Below are 21,002 nucleotides of genomic sequence, written 5' to 3'. Positions count from 1 at the left end.
AGGCTCCATCTCAGGACCATAGGATCATGACCCAAACTAAAGGCAGATGCTTAAATAACTGAGGAACGGAGGTGCCCCTAAATTCAACTTTGATAATACCTCTGAACCACTTCAGTTTCTCATGTGAATCCAGAAACTTAGCTGTTTTCCCTAATTCAAATTCCAAGTGAATAATCTCATTTTTAAAAAATCTAATTCTTTTAAAAGTTTGACTTTTCCTCCTTTTTTTGTTCCTTATGAAATTTGTTGTTATTTAATTTTATTTTTTAATCTTTTCTTTTTTATGAAATTTGAATTTTTGTGGCTTTGTACTTATATCTAAAAGACCAGTTTAAAGTTGCTATGTACAAATATGTAGAAATTTATAATCACTGAGATATTTCCCCTCTCTTTAACCCTTTCTTTCACTCCCATATATCCTTCTTTCTCCCCTAGTCCTTCCCAACACAGAGGGAGAGGGGTTGGTATCTGTCAGTGTGCATGTAGTTTTGTGATTTTCTGAGTTAAAATGATTTTACTGTTTTTGATAGTTACATTCTGGAGTTAGGGAGGAAGGATTTAAATAAAAGTTCATTATGACCAGACCTATCAGTCTTTGTATCTTGAAAGATATCTATAGCTTATAAAATGAGTAGATTTGAAAATGGGCACCATTTATCTCTTCAACTACTCTAGGCCCTGTAAGGTGACACTTTAAAAACATTTTCTCCAATCATTTCTGGTGTAGGGTTTTCCTTTGCATTAATATTCCTGTTATTCAGGATAACTGTTTCAGTTAAGATTATCTTGTAGCTAGCTAGATCTGAGTCCATGGATAAGGCAATGTACCATTATTAAAAAATAAATCCAGTCAATTCAGTGAATTCAAATTTTTTTTACACATTACAAAATTTAAATTATTGATTATTTGGCTGTTTTATAGTATTGTAAACATTACTAAGTAAAAATTCTTAAGCAGCTTATCATTTATTTTATTCTCTTAGAGTTTAATGATTTTTAAAAAGTACTTTAAATTTATTACATTGCAGTATCACCTTTATCCCTTTTCACTGGCTGTAGAATGCAGAGTTCAAAGGTTAAAATATACAGTATTATATATTTTAATTTCACATGTGACTAATGCATCCTTGCAGAATATTCAGGAATACAGAACTATTGTTATGAGCAACAACCTCTTAAGGAAATTTTGCCCTTCTCCAGGCTATCCATAAATTTTTTTAATGTGTTTTTTATTGATCTCATTATTCTAGTTGTAAAATTTTTCCATGGCTTCCTTATTATTTTTGTTGATTTCTCATTTTTTTTCTTTTTTTCCTAGCTTTATATGTAATGAGATGTCTTATTTTTTCATTTGCACTTTAATTTTTCTTTATCATTTCCCATCCATTAGCAATTACATTTGAAAAATCAACACAAACAATTTATTGTTTACAAAAAAATGTTTAAAAAAATGTTCTTCTTTGACAACAAACAAAATCTAGTTAGACTTTTGCTGACATGTCATGTGAAGTCTGCCACAAGCCTATTTTCAATTTTCATTATTTCTCATTTTGTTGATCATCAGTACAACAAATGATTTGAGGTAGAAATTATCATTGCCTATTCCTTTAATTACTTTGCAGGGAAGTTTAGGAGTGAATATTCTTGTTTACTCTATTAAATGTAGATACGTAGAAAATGAAAATGTAGGTAAACAAAATGATTAAAAATTCCATGAAATGCCAATTCTAAGAGAAAGTCACAAGCAAGACCTTGGTATACATTTTAAAGAAGATGTATTTCTATTTACATTATATAGATTTCCCAAAATGGCTATCCTTATTATAGTGTTTCCTGACTTGTTTAAAAAATGTGGACTTTGAAGAGGCTTATAGTATACTTTGTCTTAATTATATCTGAAGTAGAAATTGAGAATCTGTGTATTTGAGTAGATGTTTTAATATTTAAAACATTTTTAAAATGACAGTGTTTTTCAAAAACTTATAGCTCAAAACATCACTTTAGAGGGATATCCTGAGAGACCGGCTGAGTTATTTTAAGTAAAATATATATATATAAAAGATGTTGTGATATATTAAGTGATGTGTAGGGCAGCTAAAATTTTTTTGAGACTCAAATTTCATAGGTATATGTTTGTTCATGTGGGGCAATAGACTGTATGTATAGTAATAATTCATTTGCTTTAAGTTTGTACCTATATAAAATTTGATTAATTTTCTTCTAAATCAAGTGATAAATATTATGTGACATGATATTATGTGTTAATAAACTAAAAATTTTTAAATTACAATTATATTCCCTATTGATTTATTTTTTACATGTCTTCTTAATGTATAGGTGATGCCTCTCAAAAGTTTTTTTCCTCATTACCTTGTGGTGGACTTGGGGTAAGTGTGAGTTTGTTTACTGTTTTAAATGGCCAAAAATATCTCTTTTGATTTATCTATTCAGGCTGTGTGTCAATAAAAGTTATCCTAGACTTCAGGATTGGCTAAGTAATTTGTAGGGCTCAATTCCCAGTAAAAATGCGATCCCCATGCTCAAAATTTATTAAGAATTCCAAGATGGTGACACAGTGAATTAGTCCAACTGTTAGGCCCTTCTAATTCTAGGGTTCTGTGTGACTGCACTGGTCACATGCCATAAAGCTAGCTTTGCTAGACTTATGTAGCTGGGGAAACACAAGAAGGTTTAGCAGTTTTGCAGTAGAATTCTGTTCTCAATAGAGTCACACTGAATATGCAAGTACATTATATTCCTGATGAAAATAGCATTACCTTCACAAAGTGCTTTGCATTGTAGCACATTTTGTTTGTGAACCCCTAGGGCCATTTTTGTCTTGAGTAATTAACAAAGCCTTTTTGGACCCAGGATATTTATACCACATTTCAAAGACAAATTTGTTTGAATCCAATGACATGTGAAGAAAAATGTCTACATTTTTGTGGATAATTAGAACACATCCTTTAACCTGCAATCTGTTTAAAGTTAACCCTTAGCAGTAACAAAGTCATCCTGTAGAACTAAGTGTTAAGTCATGTTAGGACCGCATAATTCTAGATCAGGTTTCAAGCACTGAGGAACTTAAATCAATTAGGCTTCTTGGACATTGAAGGGAAAGAACTGTGTATATCATATTTTAGGCAATATTTTGCTATAACTAAATTTTATACAGGGAAATCCCACATATTTTAAGTTAATTCTATCATTTTAGTGATTCTAGACTTCACAAGGATTATCTTTCTAATCCTTCACCTATGATTCTGCCCTTTCTAGAAATAAGAATGGCAACTACAACAACCAATATCTGCTTGGATTTTACAGTTCGCTAACATACAACTGAGGTTCATAAGAGCTTTGTAAAATAGTTCTTACTATTAATACTAATTTGCAGATGAGAAACTAAAGGCTCAGAGAACTAATGTCATTTTCCTGAAGTCACAGGAAAGGATAAAATGCTAAAAAGTGTGAAGTTGATGTGCATGTCCATGTGTAGGTGTTCTAAAAGAGTTCTTTAGGTCCTTCCATGGTTTTCATATTCAACAGGCTGGCCACAGTCCCTAGAGCCTAGCAGTGCAACAATGTGGCTGGTATAGCATGGTCCGTTTTGTGGCAGCTCAACAGTGAGCTTCACTTTTTGACCCTGAGCACAAGACAGTCATCATCCTACATAAACCCTTCCTTATTTTTAGCAAACCCACTGTGAAGCCAGGAACTTGAAAAATCATTTGTGAAAGCAGAGGATAAACTGACTTTTAAAATAAGTTTCACTGGTTTTTGTGCTTATTTTCTAAAATCCCAAGTGCTCATTTTAAGAGAGTGGCTGATTACCTGTGAATGAAACAAAGCTAATAACTAATTAGAGGATACATGATGGTGACATGATATGGCTCTTAAACGAGTGATGGTCATCAAACTCCCACTCCTTTACACTTAATTCATGACCCAGAGCTGAAATGAGGACAACTCCTTAGGATCCATCTCCCAAGTCTGACTTGGATTGTACGTGTACTACATTGTCTTTGAACACAAAGTACTGTTACTCAACTGCTCTAAACCTGTACCAAGGTAACTTCTTATTCTTCAGCTGGAACTGCTCTAGTGAACTCTTTGAAGTGCCCAAGGAATGAAGAGTGAGTACTGCTTTTGTCCCTGTATGTCCAACACAAAGCATAGTCAGTATCATAAATTAAGTCCTTGCTAATGTCCCCAAACACTGACTTTAACCTTGGTGGCAGCAATGGTAGTATATAAATCTAGCTACAGCAAGCAGAGGCAGAAGGTGGAAGACTGGATTGGTTGGACTTCAATTCTGGAGAGTGCTGGAGAGAGGCACTTCTGTTTATCAGATTGATCTTTTAGTCTTCTGAAGGTCTTCTGGTGGTTTTATGTAGGTCCAAGTGAGTGTGAACATGTGTGATGCGTGCATGTGCATGCACAAGGTTGTCCATGTTGGTACCCTAGAGAACGAGTTTGATTTGACCTTTTTTTTTTTTTTTCTTTCCAGAAACCAAATTGTGTTCTTAGGTATTCAGAAACCTTTTAGCCCCTCAGATCTTGGGTTTAATATAAGTCCTCAGAGAAACTCTACATCCTCTAGATTTGTACCATCTAAATTTTTACTTTGGGGACAGTCCTAGATGTATTAAGTATACAAAGAGAGCCCGTATGAAGTGAGAGTGGTCCAGCTTCACAACATGGGGTACTTCAGAGAACTTGGAAAACACTAAAATTGCTCTTGTGCTAAGGCACTCTTCCAGTTCACATGATTGGCTTAAATTCCAAAATACTTAGTGCTCCCCAATAAGTAAACTCTAGTCCCTAGAATTTATACCATGCTACTGGATGGCTTAATTATATACATACTGAAAGCTGATGGATTCACTGGCTTTTGGGAAGACTACCGGGGACATTGTGAAATCAGAAAATCCCTACTTACTAAATTTTCTCCTAAAATTCCATGTGATGATTTAAAAAATTTTTAACATATAATAGTTAACATATAATATTATATTAGTTTTTGGTGTAAAATACAGTAATTCAGCAATTCTAAACATTATCCAGTGCTCATCATGATAAGTGTACTCTTTGCCTGTGATAATTTGCCAGTTAGTTGGTTAAGTTGCTCAATGGGCAAATGGTATTTAAGGTGCTTTAAAGTACGTTTTCCAGAATTGCATTTTGAGCAACATTTGCAAGCGTTTCTAATTCCTTTGTGTTTGGTTCTCATTTTGTTAGTTACTATGGTATGACTCACTTCTCATTAGTGTGTGATTGCAGTACAAGAAAATGCATCAGTTGCAGAGAGCATTTTACCAAATCCCAGGACTTAGTCATCATCTAATGAAATAGATAATTAAGGGACTCTGGACATTAAAGCCTGTGCAGGACCACTTTAGTACTCATTCCTAAGGGTCTATCACTAAAAATAGTGATCATTTTTCTGGCCATCTGACCTGCTGCTGTGTGAAGAAATCTTGAAATCATTTCTCAGCTTTACTTTTCCCTCTTCACTTGATAGGCCACAAAAAAACCCCCACAAAAGCAAGGACGAGCAGGCTTTTATGATAATGTCGTCATCAGCTCCCAGCTTCAAACGCTTCTGCGGCTTTTGAGTTGTCATTTATAACTTGGAACTGAATCGACCCATAATTCCCTTGATACACTTAGAGAAATTGATAACAGACTCTGCACTTCTTTTATGGCTCGGAGGAGGCAACTCCAATCACATCACTATTGGCAGGCAATATTATTTTTTGACATGGTTGTAAAAGTATAAAGGAGCTTATGGCATTTGTTTAGATGAGGAATGGGCTCTCCAGCTGTGCTGGGGTTTACAGGACCAGATTAGTGAGAAGCAAAGGGAATATGATGTTTGCAAACAGGATATGATTTTATATATAAGTTTGGGTTTCATGCTCTGTTCCCTGGGGAAAGCCCTGCAGACAGCAGAGAATTCCACTTATATCCTACAAAAGACAAGCTCCTGGTGCCAAAAGGCAGAAAAATAAACGTGGTCAATGGGCAGTGTCAGACCCCTTAATTGGTGGAGGAGGAGCTGTAGAAGAGGCAGAACAATTCCCTAGGAGGAATGAGGAATTGCCGAGTATGGGCAGAATCTGGGACCGCCTAACTGGTCAAAGATGTGCCAAAAAATGAGGCTCTATGAGGTTTAGTCAAGGCACCTTCTCCAGCAGCAGCTCAGTCAATCTGTGAACACGAAACTGGCTTTTTATTACAAACTTTTATTCTGCCTATATTCTATTTGATTATTGCTATATCTGACACATTGTGGAGGTTAGAGATGTCATTTTTGTGATTTGGAAAGGGGGAGATGGGGAGAAGGACTAGGTGGTTATAGGGAGGTAATTTAAGGCTCATTTCAGTTGCCCTGAGGTTTTCAGCAGACATTTCAGTTATGTATTAACTATACTTACTGTACAGGAGGCAGGTTTGGATGAAATGTCTCAAGCTTTCTTTCATTCTGTCAGATTAAAAATGTAAGCTCTGTCCTCTAATATATAAAATTTACTTATATATAAATATTTTATATGCATACACTCAAAAGAGAGCCGCCTGCTATTTTCTACTACATTTGTATCTTTGTATTATTTTACCCATTGCACTATATTGGGTCTTCCCCAATAACAGTAAAAAAAAAAGTTCTAATGGCAAGTCTTTTAAAGGACCTCTCTGACTTTCTCTTTTGTATTATAATATCAGGAAATGATTAATTTTATGACCAAATCTATAGACATACAGTTAACTTCAGGGTAACAGAAATACTTGATTAATACATTCTTCTCCTGCTATTCAGAGTGGTCTTCTCTGAAGCATAATCAGTATTTAGAAGGCATAACATATGCCATCATATGAAGAGTGAAGAGCTGGAAAAAGTTGACTTTTTGCCAGTCGAGATAAGGTGTGGGAATGCAAAGACTAATGAGACCACTTTTCTCAGTTGCTTATAGCGTATTCATTGTGCTGATTTGGACACATGTGCTATGGGAACACAGAGGAGGGGGCTTCCAGAACAGAAAGAAAGAAGGGCATTGTGGGGACTATTTAAGTAGTCATAAGCTAAATAAATTTTCAAGATGATTTTCAAGATGAACATATTTGTATGAGTTTGTGGGAAGGGATATGTACAGGGTAGGGGGGTGTATATCCAGGCATTAATTGTTTAGGCCATAATAACACACCATATTTTTAATAATCACACTAAGGTATTGCTGATTAGTAAGGAATCTTTTTCCCCTAAAGCAACAGCAACAACAAAACCTACTCTTTATGCCAAAATATGTACGTTCCGAAGTTTCAGTATTGAGTCAGGAACCCCTTCCTTTTATCATAAGTATAAATGCATTCTGTGCTATTCCCACCCAGTTATCCTAAGCAGACGCAATGCCTGTTGTTACATCTGCAGAAGGAGGTGGGGGTGGCATGTGTTTCTTACATGTACTAATCAGGATAATGTTGATTTTCTTTGTATTAATGCTCAGCTCAAACCTGGTTTGCCAATCAGTGCTTCATTTCCTCCACTCCTGCTATCAGAGATGCATCGCAGCCCTCTTCCCTCCAAAATTGTGAGGATCGACTAAGATTCAGGATCTGTCTTTTCCCCATCTCCCCTTCTCCTATGTGGATTTTCATTAGTTTTAAACTGGATGCAAATGATACTAGCAGGAACACCGCATAGCACCTGGAAAAAGTAAAACTCATAAGAAGCTGCCCTAATGGAATTGTTTCAGAATTTTGTTTCATATTGTTGATTCCACAAAAAGATAATGTTGCCCCAGCTAAGGAAAATACAGTACAAAATATTATGCAAGCTAGGAAATTCCTTCTAAATAACAAAGGAATTTTCCAATATTGCGTAGATTATGCTAATGGTATATACTCAATAATAATTGTAAGGAAATAGATGACATGCCCCACAGATATAAACATATATACATAACTCTGTGTTTACTACAAAATGTAAAATTGTATATAATCTTTAAATGTCTAATGTTCATTGCAGGGAAGAGGACAATTAGAAATGAAAACCTTATCTTCCTTCTTAAATCACTTACCTGTAGTATCTCATTTGTGATTAAATTTGTTTCTTTGATTTTATGAAAAGGATACATTTTGAAATTCCATTTTCATGTTCTTATTTCAAGTACACATGAATATAAGACAGCTATTAAAATTCTTCTGTTGTCAACATGAGATATCTTAAAAATGCCATCATCAAAGCTTTACACATGTGTTTTTTACATTCTCAGGACCACAACACCTATAAAAACTATATGAGCAACACTGTCAACCAAAAGAAAGTTGCCTGCTATTTTCTACTACATTTTTATCATTGTATTATTTTACCCATTACACTACATTGGGTCTTCCCCAATAACATTAAAAAAACAAAACAAAACAAACAAACAAACAAACAAAACTCAAAAAACTAATGGCAAGTCTTTCAGTTGCATAGAAGAAGAAAATATATCCATTTCTGGAATTTCTTGTTCTGTAATTTTTCTCTGGTCTATAATTCGATTTCTCTAAAGAAATTGAAACTTAAGCTCTCCTGTTGCTAAAGGTAAATGGATTTGATGAACATGAAGCTTTGAATTCCAGAAATTTATAGTTCAATGAAACAAAAAAATTAAAAAGTACCAAGAAATTAAAAAGTACCTGAATGAATTTGAATATACAATCATCTACTGGTTCCCACTTCCAGCCATCAAGAAAACATAAGGCCTGAGTTTAGATGAACATTTAGAGTTAAGAAAGGAAATGAAATTACTTAGAAAAAAGGAATCTTTGGTCATCTTCTAAGTTGTGCAGCTTGGAATGCAGCTAAATCCTATCCCATCTCACCTTTTCACTTTGATGTGAAAAAACTGCATTAATATTTTCATTTGTCATATATCTACCCTGGATACTTCCTGATGCAGATATTCATCCCTATAATGAGCTAATTTCTAATACAGAATATTGGTACATTATTGGATTTGTCTTAAATATTTTGACAGAGAAAGTTTAGTAAAGTGTAACTTCTAAATTTTCATATTATATAATTTTCTTTCAAAATCCAAAACTGAAATAAACTAAAATATAGTTTGTATTTTATATAGTTTATCTTATTTACTGAATGGTTGAGCCATAACAAGCAGTTCATGGCAGATTTCCTCAGACTTAATCATTCAGAACTCCTGGGTAGAACCTATAGTTCCTGACTCCTAGGCTAGCAGCATCATTATTACTATACAAGGTCTTATTTTAAGATCTAAAATAACAAGTAAAATTGAGGACTTGAAAGATTAAACAATGACTTATCTTAGCAACAAAGCATACATTAATCATATTTTTAAATTTTTTAATGAAGACTATTAAAAGACTGTTGTCTTTGAGAATGACATGTGTCCAAAATCATTTGGTTAATTTATTTTGTTACCATATTCTAAATAATATGGTGCATATGGTCTCTAATTAGCATTTACTGTGGACACATGTAGATATCCTTTAAAATGATCCTGTACCATTTTGAAGTGTTTCCATTCAAAGAAATAAAAAACAAGGCCTGAACTTAGTGAAAGTCTTCGCTGCTAAAGAGATTACTCTTTTTTCCCTTTAACCTATTGCCTCTCCTTTTGACATTTCAACATTATACATTCAATTATTAAATAAATAGGTATTCAAAGACTCCTATGTGCTAAGTGTAGAGCAACTCTAGCTGCATATTCTTCTTTTAAATTTCTTATTTTCTTTTCAGTTCTCAGTCATATCCCTTATTATACTTACCACTTTGTGTTAATCTTCCTTCTTTTATATTCATGACCTTTAGTGAGAGAGACCTGGGAATCCATGGTGATATGGACTGAAGGCAAAATATCTGGTGTTTTCATTGAACAAGATCCAAAGTCATTTTTCTAATAGAATATTTGTACAAGACAGTCTTCCTTTCTCAGCTTTCTTTGACAGAGGCATCATTTCTTCATTTCGAGAGCTAGTGAGTGTACTATTCAGGGTCAGCTAACTATTCTATTAAAAGCAAGTATGAAAGAAGTCAAATACCCAATACTAATTGGCTTTAGACTTAATATACTTACAGCTTCTGGAAGCTACCTCAACTTCAACTGGAAGCTACCTCACTCATTTATTCACTTGTTTACATAATAAATATTGATTGATTATTATAAGCTAGGAACTGTAAGTATAGTAATGAGTAAAGTAGAAGAAAAATTCTATCCTGGTGGAACTTATATTCTTGTAGGGAAGACAGATAAATATGAATTAGTTCAAATAAATGTGTGAAATGATGAATGTTATGCAGAAAAGAAAGCAAGGAAGGAAGATGGTATGGAATGTGGGGATAGAAATGGTAGTTAATGGGAAATGTTACCTTTTGGAGCTTAGCACTGATGAGTGAGGGATGACCTGGGAGTCCTGGTTTCTTGTGGTGACTAACTTAAGGAGGAATAATAAGGGCACCAGAGTAGGTTTGTCAAGACTGCTCAGAGTTCTGGGTCCCCATCTTCACTCCTGCCTGTGAGGATGTGACCATCTTGTGCAGTAGGGTTGCTCTATCCAGAACACATAGAATTTCTGGCCTCCTTTTTGACTCCTGGATTGAGGTGTGGTAGATTTACAGTCACACCTTGAGATCCTGAAATCTCTTTTAAGATCTGATCTTGGAGGTGTGGAGGAGCTTGAAAGTGAGGGCGCAATTATCCAAGCTGTGGCTGTGAGATATCTGGGTAGGTCCGGATCTTAGCAGCATTTTGGGGGTTCCCAGTCCCTAGGAACATTATTTGGACATTGTTTCCTATATAAATTGTGAAGCTGAAAATTAGATACAATACTCTAACACCTGCCCATTTTCAAGTATATTGCAAATGCAGTGACATTTGTGTTACATTTCCCAGGAATTCTTCGTGTACATTTTAGCTGCTTCTTTAGTAGACACTATTATATTGTGTCCTCAGTTATCTCTAGCTGGTCCTTGCTGATTTATATCTGAGCTGCTAGATTCAAGGTAACTGATTTATTTACCCCATTCGATGCATGAAGCAGATATGATGACTTCTCTTTTGTTCATGACCAATTGTGTGTTGTGCTATATAGCACAAGGAATACAAACTTTGGAGTCTGAAGTCCAGGCCTATATTTTTCTATTAACTTTCTCTTTGTGATACTCAGTATCTTCAGTATTAAATGGAGTGAATCAATAAAAAGTTATAGCTAAGCTATACAGGGCTATACTCTAAACATCTAAGTAAAATTATAATGCTTAACTTTGATCCAGGAGGTTTACTTAATGAGGGGATGATCTATTAGGTGAGATGTTCTGGCCTCATCAGGGCCAGAGAACACTTTAAAGCATACCTACTGGTTTTCATAGAACTGGACTAATTCAGTCTCACATCAGAGAGTAGCCATTCTTTACATGCAGCTTCCCATGATAACCTACCTCACATCTTTTAATCCTTACAGCATTCCCAAAAGTCTTATTACTAAAGGTGTAACTGAGGCTTCCTATTCTGCAGAAAAGGAAACTGAGGCTCGGAGAGGGGAGTAACTTGTTCAAGTCACACAATTAGGTGGTGAAGTAGAATTTTCCCCATTCTCAAGCTCTTAACCCCAGTATGGTGCACTCACAACTCACCATAATGTCAATCTCATATGATTATCAACACTCATTTCCCAAATGAGAATAATCCTAGCCATAAGAAAACACAATTATTTCTTTTACCAAGAGCATTCTCTTTACTTTAATTCCCATGAAATATTAAATCCACGCACTCAGACATCATTAATTCGGGGTAAAAATTATGAACCTCTATACAGCATTTTAATTCAAACTAGAACAGTGAAAAACCTCTGCCCTTGAACCAAACTACTGTGGGAAGAGTTAAAGAGAATCTTATTTCACACATCTACTGGGTCAGAGTAATTTTTTAAGCTGTTGTGGTAGGAACAGGGCTCTAACTTGTACTGTCTAGTGATTACAAGGATTAGCATATTATGAAATATCCTTTCCACAGTATGTTCGTCAGATTAAAAAAAATACTGAGGTGATATTGCTTGGCTGTATCTCTAATGTAGTCTTAGTAGGACTGACCAGTGGATTACTGTGATTGACAATAATAAGGACTCTTGATTCCTTGATTCCACATAATGCACAAAAATTGATACATTATTGGCAAATCCTTGAGTCCACTAGTACCTTAAGAATCCTTAGAGTCTCAAGATGTAGCATGTTGTCACTAAAAATATGTTCTTATTCTTATCACTGGCACATAAACAGCAAAGGGATACTTTTCTGAAGATGAAGAGTGACTTAGCAATTGTACATGCAAGGTCAGTAGGGCTGCCAGAAAGCATTTGATCATACTGGAAGGGGGTTTGTGGTACAGCATTAATGTACATGGCATGCCCCCTGTCTCTTCCAGCTGCTGCATTAATAGTTCACGCCTTCTTTCCATATGGAATATTGGTCACAGTATACATTCATCATATCCATGGTTTTACTTGGAATCTGAAGGTCCTTCCTATAGCCACACTATTTCTTTTTCATCTCACCATGACTAAAGAAGCTAAGGTGTGGGTATTATAACCTACAAGTGATCCCAAGGGAATGGCTGTCATTCATGTGTTCCTCCCAGTGCTGAACAAAAGAGAGAAAGCATGTGGGTTTACCCACCCATTGTCATCATAAATCGATCCCAGCTCCATTTCAAAAGTCTTAGGATTTCAGCAGAACATCTAACATCCTATGAATATATATATTCAAACAACTGGCATGTTGTATCACATGGGAGAAGGGATAATGCACATAGTTAAAGGCTGCAGAGCCAACCAAAAAATACAATGAAGAATACCATAGGTTCTTAGCCCAAAAATATGACTCTCAGCATTACCTTATGGGAGGAAAAAGTAAAAATCACATAGAGTTATAGAGGGCTCTTGAGAGTTTTTGAAGTATTGCTACCTAAATAATGGCAGAACTCACCCTGAGTGGTTTTATGATTTTAAGGGATATGTTCTTCTGTCCAGACCTGGAGTCAGAGAAATCAGCATTGCAATCTCCCTTTTAGTAATGATTTGACTTATCTAAGCCTCTCAGTTTTTTCTTTTTCTTTCTTTTTTTTTTTTTTTTTTTTGCGGAGGTTTGAGAGCTCACATGAGTGGAGGGGGAGGGCAGAAGGAGAGGGAGAGAGAGAATCTTAAGCACGGTCCACTTTTGAGTGCAAAGCCTGACACGGGGCTTGATTTCATGACCCTGAGATCATTACTTGAACCATTACCTTACCCAGGGTCCTGGGATCAAGCCCCGAATTGGGCTCCCTGCTCAGCGGGAAGCCTGCTTCTCCCTCTCACACTCCCCCTGCTTATGTTCCCTCTCTCTCTCACTCTCTCTCTCTGTCAAATAAATAAATAAAATCTTTAAAAAAAATGTTCTCTAACTCTAAAATATGAATTCTAATTCAGTAGAACTGGATGGGACCTAAGATTCGGCTCTCTTACAAACACCCCATATGTAGGATGTCAGTGTTGATGATCCATGGACCACACTTTGAGTGACAAGATCCTGTGTGACTGTGAATGGGCAAATCATTTAATTTTTCTGGGCCTCCATTTATTTACCTCTGAAGTAGAGGTGATTAATGAAACATGGTTTATCATCACTTTTGGGGATCAAATATAGCATTACTGTGTGGTAATACTTTATCCAAATTTAAATCAACTTTTTAAAAGATATCAATTTTTCTGGAAATATCAGATAGTAGCCTCCAGTTAGTTTGACACTGAACATCTGGTTGATTAAGACTTACAGGGATGGGACGCCTGGGTGGCTCAGTTGGTTGAGTATTCGACTCTTGATTTTGGCTCAGGTCATGATCTCAGGGCTGTTGGATTGAGCCCTGAAACGGGCTCTGCATTCAGCAGGGAGTCTGCTTGAGATCCTCTCCCTCTGCCCCCTCGTCCCCACTTACACTTGCTCGCTCTCTATTTCTCTGTTTCCTTCTCAAATAAATAAATCTTAAAAAAAAAAAAAAAAAAGATTTGCATGGGTAGCTTGTCTCCTTTGGGCAAATGGTTATAAGACATGGAAGTTTCTATGAGAAGCAGGGGTGAACCATGACAACAGAGGTCTGGGGCACTAGGGGCACCCCAGATGTTGCTATTTGTCAAGCCAGAGGAAGGAGGCACTTATTGCTAGCAAATGAAAGCTATAAATCTAGGTGTGGTGCTAACTGACGAAGAGAGAAGTGTTCTTCATTAAATTAGTGATGTAATGCAGGACTTCAGTACGGAGGGGATTTTCACATTTCAGAATTTTTAGCCATAGTCAAACCCTGTCAAATATATTACACAGAATTAACATTTTCTTATTCATTCATTAATTCGCTTGACATTTGTTAAGGATCTATTATGTGTCAGACCCTGAAGACACCCATAGCCCTGCACTAATGGCACTTAACATTATCATTAGGAAAAGATCTATATAACACTCTAGAAAATCTTTTTTTTAAGTTCATATCTGTATTTGTCTGCTCAGCCTGCCGTAAAAGGATACTACTAACTGGGTAGCTTAAACAACAAATTGTTGTTTACTAACAGCTATATAAATACAAGGTGTTCCTAAACAATAGCTCAAATACCCCGATGAAGTCAAAATTGATGGCTTTCCAGGCTTCACAGTCATCCTGCGTTTGGAGCATCATATAACTAGCCTGTACTGCAAAGAAATCCAGAGAGAACAGAAAAGAAATAAATACACACAAAACAAACAAAACAAAAACAGGTATTTAAAAGAACCTGATTAACTTTTTAAATAATCATTCCCCCTTTTTTCTTGAGATGCTAATGCCCAGGGTAGAAAAATATGTGCCTTTATCCTATCCCTGACAGCAATGAAGATCTGGTCAACTCTACGTTGTTTTAAAAATATGTGTATTTTTATAGTTCTAGAAATTAGAAGTTCAAGATTAAGCTGTAGGCAGGATTGGTTTCTCCTTAGGCCTCTCTCCTTGGTTTGCAGATGGCCAGTTTTTCAGTGTCCTCACATGACTTTTTCTGTGTATGTGCGCATCACTGGTGTCTCTTCCTCTACTTCCTCTTCTATCTAAGGATACCAATCACACTACCTCTTTTAAAGGCCCTGTGTATAAATATGGTCACTTTGGGGTTAGGTCTTTATCATTTGAATTTTGGGGGAGCACAATGCCATCCATAACAATATCCATATCTATGATTGACTTTGATTGAAATCCCAGTTTGTACTTTATTAACCCTGTAACTGTTCCAGTTACCTAAGCTCTCTTTTGTAAAAGAGACTAAAAATATCTTTATTAGGCTATCATGGGGAATAAATTAGGTAATGTTTCTAAAATGTTTAAGACGGTGTCCAGCACTTAACTTGGTGCTCCAGTCTGTCTCCTACATCTTTCTTTAGATACTGACCGGAGATGTTTACTTTATGCTTTTTTGGGTAATTAATTTGATTTTATTGTCTCTTCCACTGAATCTACTAACAAACTAGGCTTTTCTCTCTCTGAATCTTTCCTACTCCCACCTCCACTTTTACTCTTCCTGGAAAGAAAATATATACTGGAATCTCCAGCTCTAAGACCCTAAGAGTAGAGGTTTGAGGATAGAAAAATATTGAACTTCTTAAATACCTCTTAAGTAAAGAAAGGTAATTATTCTATTTCCTAAAATAAACAAATAAGAAATTTGACTTGCAGATGCCATTATACATACTGTATAGAGCTTAAAACAGAATAAGCTGTGTAGAAAAATTAAAACTGAAGTTTCTCAGAAATTAAATCAAGCTGAAATGATTTCAGTGATTTAAAAATATTAGATAATTTCTAAGTTACCAAATCAGGATACTGTCTGCAGAAATAGCTGATCCACAATGGATGATTAATTTAAATGATATACTTTACCTGTTGTAATGCAAAAGTTAAAAAAATGCTTAATTTCTTTCATAGTTTAAACTTTTATATAGTGTGCCTAAAATGGCACAGAATTAGTACTGTGATGAAAACCTGTTTCTTTGTTGAGTCTGGTGTCTCTCATGAGGTTCCTATGGGCATTTGATCATTATTTAATCTTAAACTCAATTATTCAGAAATGCCCCATGGCCCAAGCAGCAGCATAGCATAGCAGCAGCTGTTTACTCAACTGCTTAGTATTGGCTGAGGAGTTTTAGTTCCCAGCTTTCAGGGTGAAATATTCAAGGCATCCAGGGAAGAATCATTGTACCACATTAACCATGCACGGTGCATATGAAACCTGTTCTGTTAATGGGCAAACTAGTATTGTATTTAACTCTGGGAATATTTCCGAAAAGAATCAACAAGCTGCATTTAGATTATACAAAGGAGACTGTGCCTAAATTCCTTTTCTTCTAAGTCATTCTCTTTTCCTTTTAAATACTTTCACATCCACTTTCAGTACAGGTAGCTTAATTTCTATCATGTGCGGCATTTCAGAGCAATAGTTTTGTTTCGGGTGCCAATGATTGAGCTATGCTGGATGTGCTTGGAAAAGGCCAGCATTCATTCAGGAAACTCCAGTTGAACTAGATCCATATGCAGCTAAAAAAAAAAAAAAAAAAAAAAAAAGTAGCTTTCTGATTAGAAGTAGTTTCTGGCTTGCAGCATTATCACAGATGATTTTTGTTTTTGATGTGTGGCGGAAATAGAAAGTAATGTTGGAACCAAAACCCTGGAATTTTTTTTTCTTAGTGAACATTTACTGAGAGCTTACTGCTTTCACTATTGTATTGGACTATATTAAGCCCTTTGAATACACTGACTAATTTAATGCTAATAATAATCCTATGACGAAGGTAGTATAATCCTATGAAAAGGGTGATATCATCTCCGTTTTTAACCTAGAGCTCATCTCCATTTTTATTTAGAGCATGGTTAATAAACTTGTTCAAGTTTGAACAATTTGTTAAGTGGTAATTTTAAGGTCTAACTCTAAAGTCAGCCAAATAGATAAAGTGATATTGCACTAAACATTGATGAAACCATTGCTAAAGCTAGCACCCAAAAGAATGGAAAAAGGTAGAATAGTCCAAAACCTGGCTTCGTGGAATATCTGTAAAGAAGCTTATCAGAAAACCTGACAATTTCTCCGAAATCTGGGGTTACAAAGGCCTTTAGGTACAAGCTATTGGTGGAATTAGTAGACAGATTATTGGTAGTCATTCTCTCTTAGTGTATGACTTATCTTGTGCAGTATGATTTATTAATAAAACTCCTAACATGGGTGCCTGGGTAACTTAGTTGGTTAAGCATCTGACTCTTGGTTTTGGCTCAGGTCGTGATCTCAGGGTGGAGAGATTGAGTTCTTTGTCAAGTTTGCACTTAGTGGGAAATCCTCTTGAGAGTCTTTCCGGCTACCTCCACCTCTGTCTCTCTCCCACCTCCTGTGCACACACAGTCTCTCTCGCTCTCTCTCAAATAAATAACTAAAATCTTTTAAAAAGGGTAGGGGCAGTAATTTAAAAACTAACACATTTTTTTTTTTTAAAAGATGTATTTATTTATTTATTTATTTTAGAGAGCGTGTGTGCATGCGCACATTTACAAGTTGTGGGAGGGGCAAAGGGAGAGGGAGAAAGAAAATTTTCTCCGGTAGATTCCCCGCCGACCAAGCGGGATGTGGGACTGGATTCTATGACCATGAGATCATGACCTGAGCTGATAGCAAGTGTTAGTTGCTCAACCAAGTGAGCCACCCAGACACCCTCCCTAACACACATCTCTAATTTTACCTCTGGCTTAACCTTTTCTAACTCTCTTACTCAAATAGAGTTCTGTCTGTGTACAGTTTGGAGGGAGAGTCCTTTCTCTATGAAATCAGTGCTCCTCAAATTATTCAGTGGCAAAGAACAAGATTTTGTTTACTTATTTCCCGTCATTAAAAAATGCTTTTATAAAATGCAATAAAAAAGAATTACTAAAAATGAGATATAAAAAAATACAGAATAAAAACTCATTCTTCTTGGATTGAACAGGTATAAAATTCTAAACAATTGCTGTAGAAGTTGCTAAATGCTTGCTTTTGTTTATCTTGTAGAATGGGGCCACCATGGTTCCATGGGCAAAACTTTGAGTAGCGTATTCTAGACCAGTAGTTTTTGCTATGGTTGAATTTAAATCGATCATCTTGTTCTTTGTTTTATTTTTGTTACATATATTTTCGCTTTTCTTTTTCTGCTTCTCTTTGGATTGAATATTAAAAAAAAAAATCTTTTATATCCACTACTGGCTTGTTAGTTTTTTTAGTCTATATTTTTAGTAGTTTCTCTAGCATTATACCTATTAATACATATCAAAGTTAGCCTTCAGATAATATTACTCTACTTCATATATTAAAATCCTATAGCAGTTTGTGTCCTCTCCTTCCATTCTACATAGTTTGTTGTGATACATCTGATTTTTACATATGCCATAAACCACTTAACAAAAGTTTTATTATTTTTGCTTTAGATAGTCAATGTTTTAAAGAATAAAAATAAGGAAAAATGTCTCTTTTACATGAATGCCTTCATTATTATCATTTTTAGCACTCTTCATTTCCTCAGTGATTTTCTTTACCATTTTTTGTAAGTCAAGTCTGATAGAAGTATAATACTTAAGCAGTTACTTTTCTGAAAAATCTTTATTTCACGTTTTAAAGATTTTTTTTTTTGAGATATTTTTGTTAGCATAGAATTCTGATTGACATTGTTTTTCTTTTGAAAACTTGGAAGATGTCACTCCATTGTCTTCTGGGTTAAATAGTTTCTGCTAAGAAATGTGCCAGAATTCCTGTCCTAGTTCAGGATTTTAAGTGATATGTCTTTTCCTCTGACTGCCTTCAATTTTTTTTTTTTTTTTAAGAATTTAGCAGTTTGTGATGTGCTCCGTATAGTTTTGTCTTTATAAATGAATTAATGGCATTTTTATTCTAGTTATAATCTGAATCTTTTGGATTTGTGATTTCACTATTTTTTAGAAGTTCTCAGTCATTATCTCTTTAATATTTCTTCTGCTTTATTTTCTCTTTCCTCTTTACAAGAATCCATTTACCCCTGTATTAGTCTGTTCAGGTTACTTTCCTGACTTGTGACCTTAGCTCCAAGCCCCTCCCTCACAGTTAACTAGTTAATTATTTATTTAGCATTTTTTACTAGGGTAGATGTGTCAGAAATATGAGGCTACATTTTTAAATGCCTGTAGGCATTACTGTGATTAATAAGCTTCAAAGTAATTTAAAAACATTGCTGAATTGCATGTTTCACCATTGTGTATTTTCTCAAGTAACAAATTTTAATGTGCAATGAAACTTTGCGTAGAGCTGTATTTGTAGCATTTAGTTGAAATATTAACCTGAGCATCATTCCTCTAGTCTTATCCTCAGGCAAAGCTAGAATCCTTTATAAACACACACCCTTAGGAGTTAGAGTAGTTAAACTCTCCATTTCCTACTTCAGAATTTTCAAACTTTGTGTAGAAGTAAATCACTCTAGACAGCAAAAGTTATGCACTGATACCCCAGAAGCCATATTTAGCACATAGATAAGTTTCTTTTAGCATGGCCGGGGAGCCTTTAAGAGGGGAATTCTCAATATTTAAGATTGAAAAATTACATCAGGGGCCCTGCTTTTCATTTGCCTTACATTACATTATATCTACATTACCCAGTCTGACCTCTGGAGTCCTTTAAACATGTGACTGCTACTTGAGCCCAAATTTGTACCACTTCTATATGTAAGCCTCTCTAAGCTATTTTTTTGTGCTTTTTCCTGTTCATGGATTCTGTTTGTCTATATAAAGGGTCACCAATATCCCTTAACACCAAGGAAGTTCTTCACACTTCAGTTAATATTTAAATTATAGCTGCTGCAGATCTGAGCAAGTATTTAGGGGAAAGCTTGCTGTTATTATTTAAAACCACAAATTCTGTGTATTATTCAGTGACAGAGCTTTTGGAGAATTAGCTTACTTGGAACTCTGATTATTTTGTGCACTGTGTGTCACACTTTTATTTTGCTCTCCATTTTTGTGTGGTCAGTCTCAGAGTAAACAATTTTTTAAAAAAGGAAAAAACTGAAAGTAATTAAGTGGTTACCGGAGGGATATGCACATGCACAGAGCCTTCTGAATAAGGGGAGGGAGTGGCACTCAGGAAGCATCTTGATTTCTTGCCAAATCCTGACCGTGGATTTTGGTTATTTTAATCCATGCTCTTAATTCAGAGTGAAGTAAAAGAAACTATGAAAGCAGTGGTTTTTGAAATATTGTACCCAGCTTTCAGATACTGAGAATCTCTTTTCAAAGGAAGTGAACATTTGGAAGTGTGGATATATTCACAAATAGCACTTAGACATTTTCACTAAACAAAATGACTCATGACTACTCAAACGCAGCCGGCTATCCATTTACTCCCGTCCTTACATATGTGCGGGGACAAACCCAACATCTCATCAACAAACATTTTCTCAAAGACTTAATTTTTAATAGGTAGAACTTGTCTGTTTCTTTTTTTTTTCCTCTCTCTTTGGTATAGATGCCAATAATCTTATGATGTCCTTGATCTTTTATTTCATCACTGATATATAATTACTTCTTTTTTGAAATCATTAAAAGAAATTTCACTGATGTATGAGGAAAAATAAGTTGCTATTGAAGCGAAAGAATGGGGACCTGTGAAAGGTTTTTCCTGGTTCTGTCACTACCGTTTGTGAAACTGAAGAAACTGAAAAGGACAGTAGTGTCAGTTCTGTTCAGGAGACAGAATTATTTGGATAAATTTAGAAAAAGAACAACATTGATAAAAACCAGTTTTGGTTGTATTCCCAAAAAAACGGCAAGAAATAAAACACAACTTTAAAAAGTTAACAATGAGGGGTACCTGGGTGGTTCAGTTGTTGAGCGTCTGCTTTTAGCTCAGGTCATGATCCCAGGGTTTTTGATTGAGCCTTGCATAAGGATCCCTGCTCT

The 21,002-nt window shown here is 35.3% G+C and overlaps 1 protein-coding gene across 8 annotated transcripts in view; it reads left to right on the top strand.

Annotated features, from left to right (window-relative positions):
• Nucleotides 1–21,002, top strand: part of HDAC9 (histone deacetylase 9) — an 856,076-nt gene that overhangs the window by 598,170 nt on the left and 236,904 nt on the right. For all 8 annotated transcript variants that reach the window (XR_004384558.1, XR_004384557.1, XM_032873697.1 and 5 more), the window contains one exon: nt 2,338–2,387. Coding sequence is in view for 6 of the 8 variants with exons in the window: in XM_032873697.1 (XP_032729588.1) it covers nt 2,338–2,387 (50 nt within the window). In the remaining 2 variants the exon portion in view is untranslated. The remainder of the gene's footprint in view (nt 1–2,337; nt 2,388–21,002) is intronic.

Source organism: Lontra canadensis, unplaced genomic scaffold, assembly GCF_010015895.1.
Source record: "Lontra canadensis isolate GAN:19392208 unplaced genomic scaffold, GSC_riverotter_1.0 scaffold2, whole genome shotgun sequence".
Classification (NCBI taxonomy): domain Eukaryota; kingdom Metazoa; phylum Chordata; class Mammalia; order Carnivora; family Mustelidae; genus Lontra; species Lontra canadensis.
The sequence above is the reverse complement of the archived record's forward strand: the minus strand, read 5'-3'. Positions and strand labels throughout refer to the sequence as shown.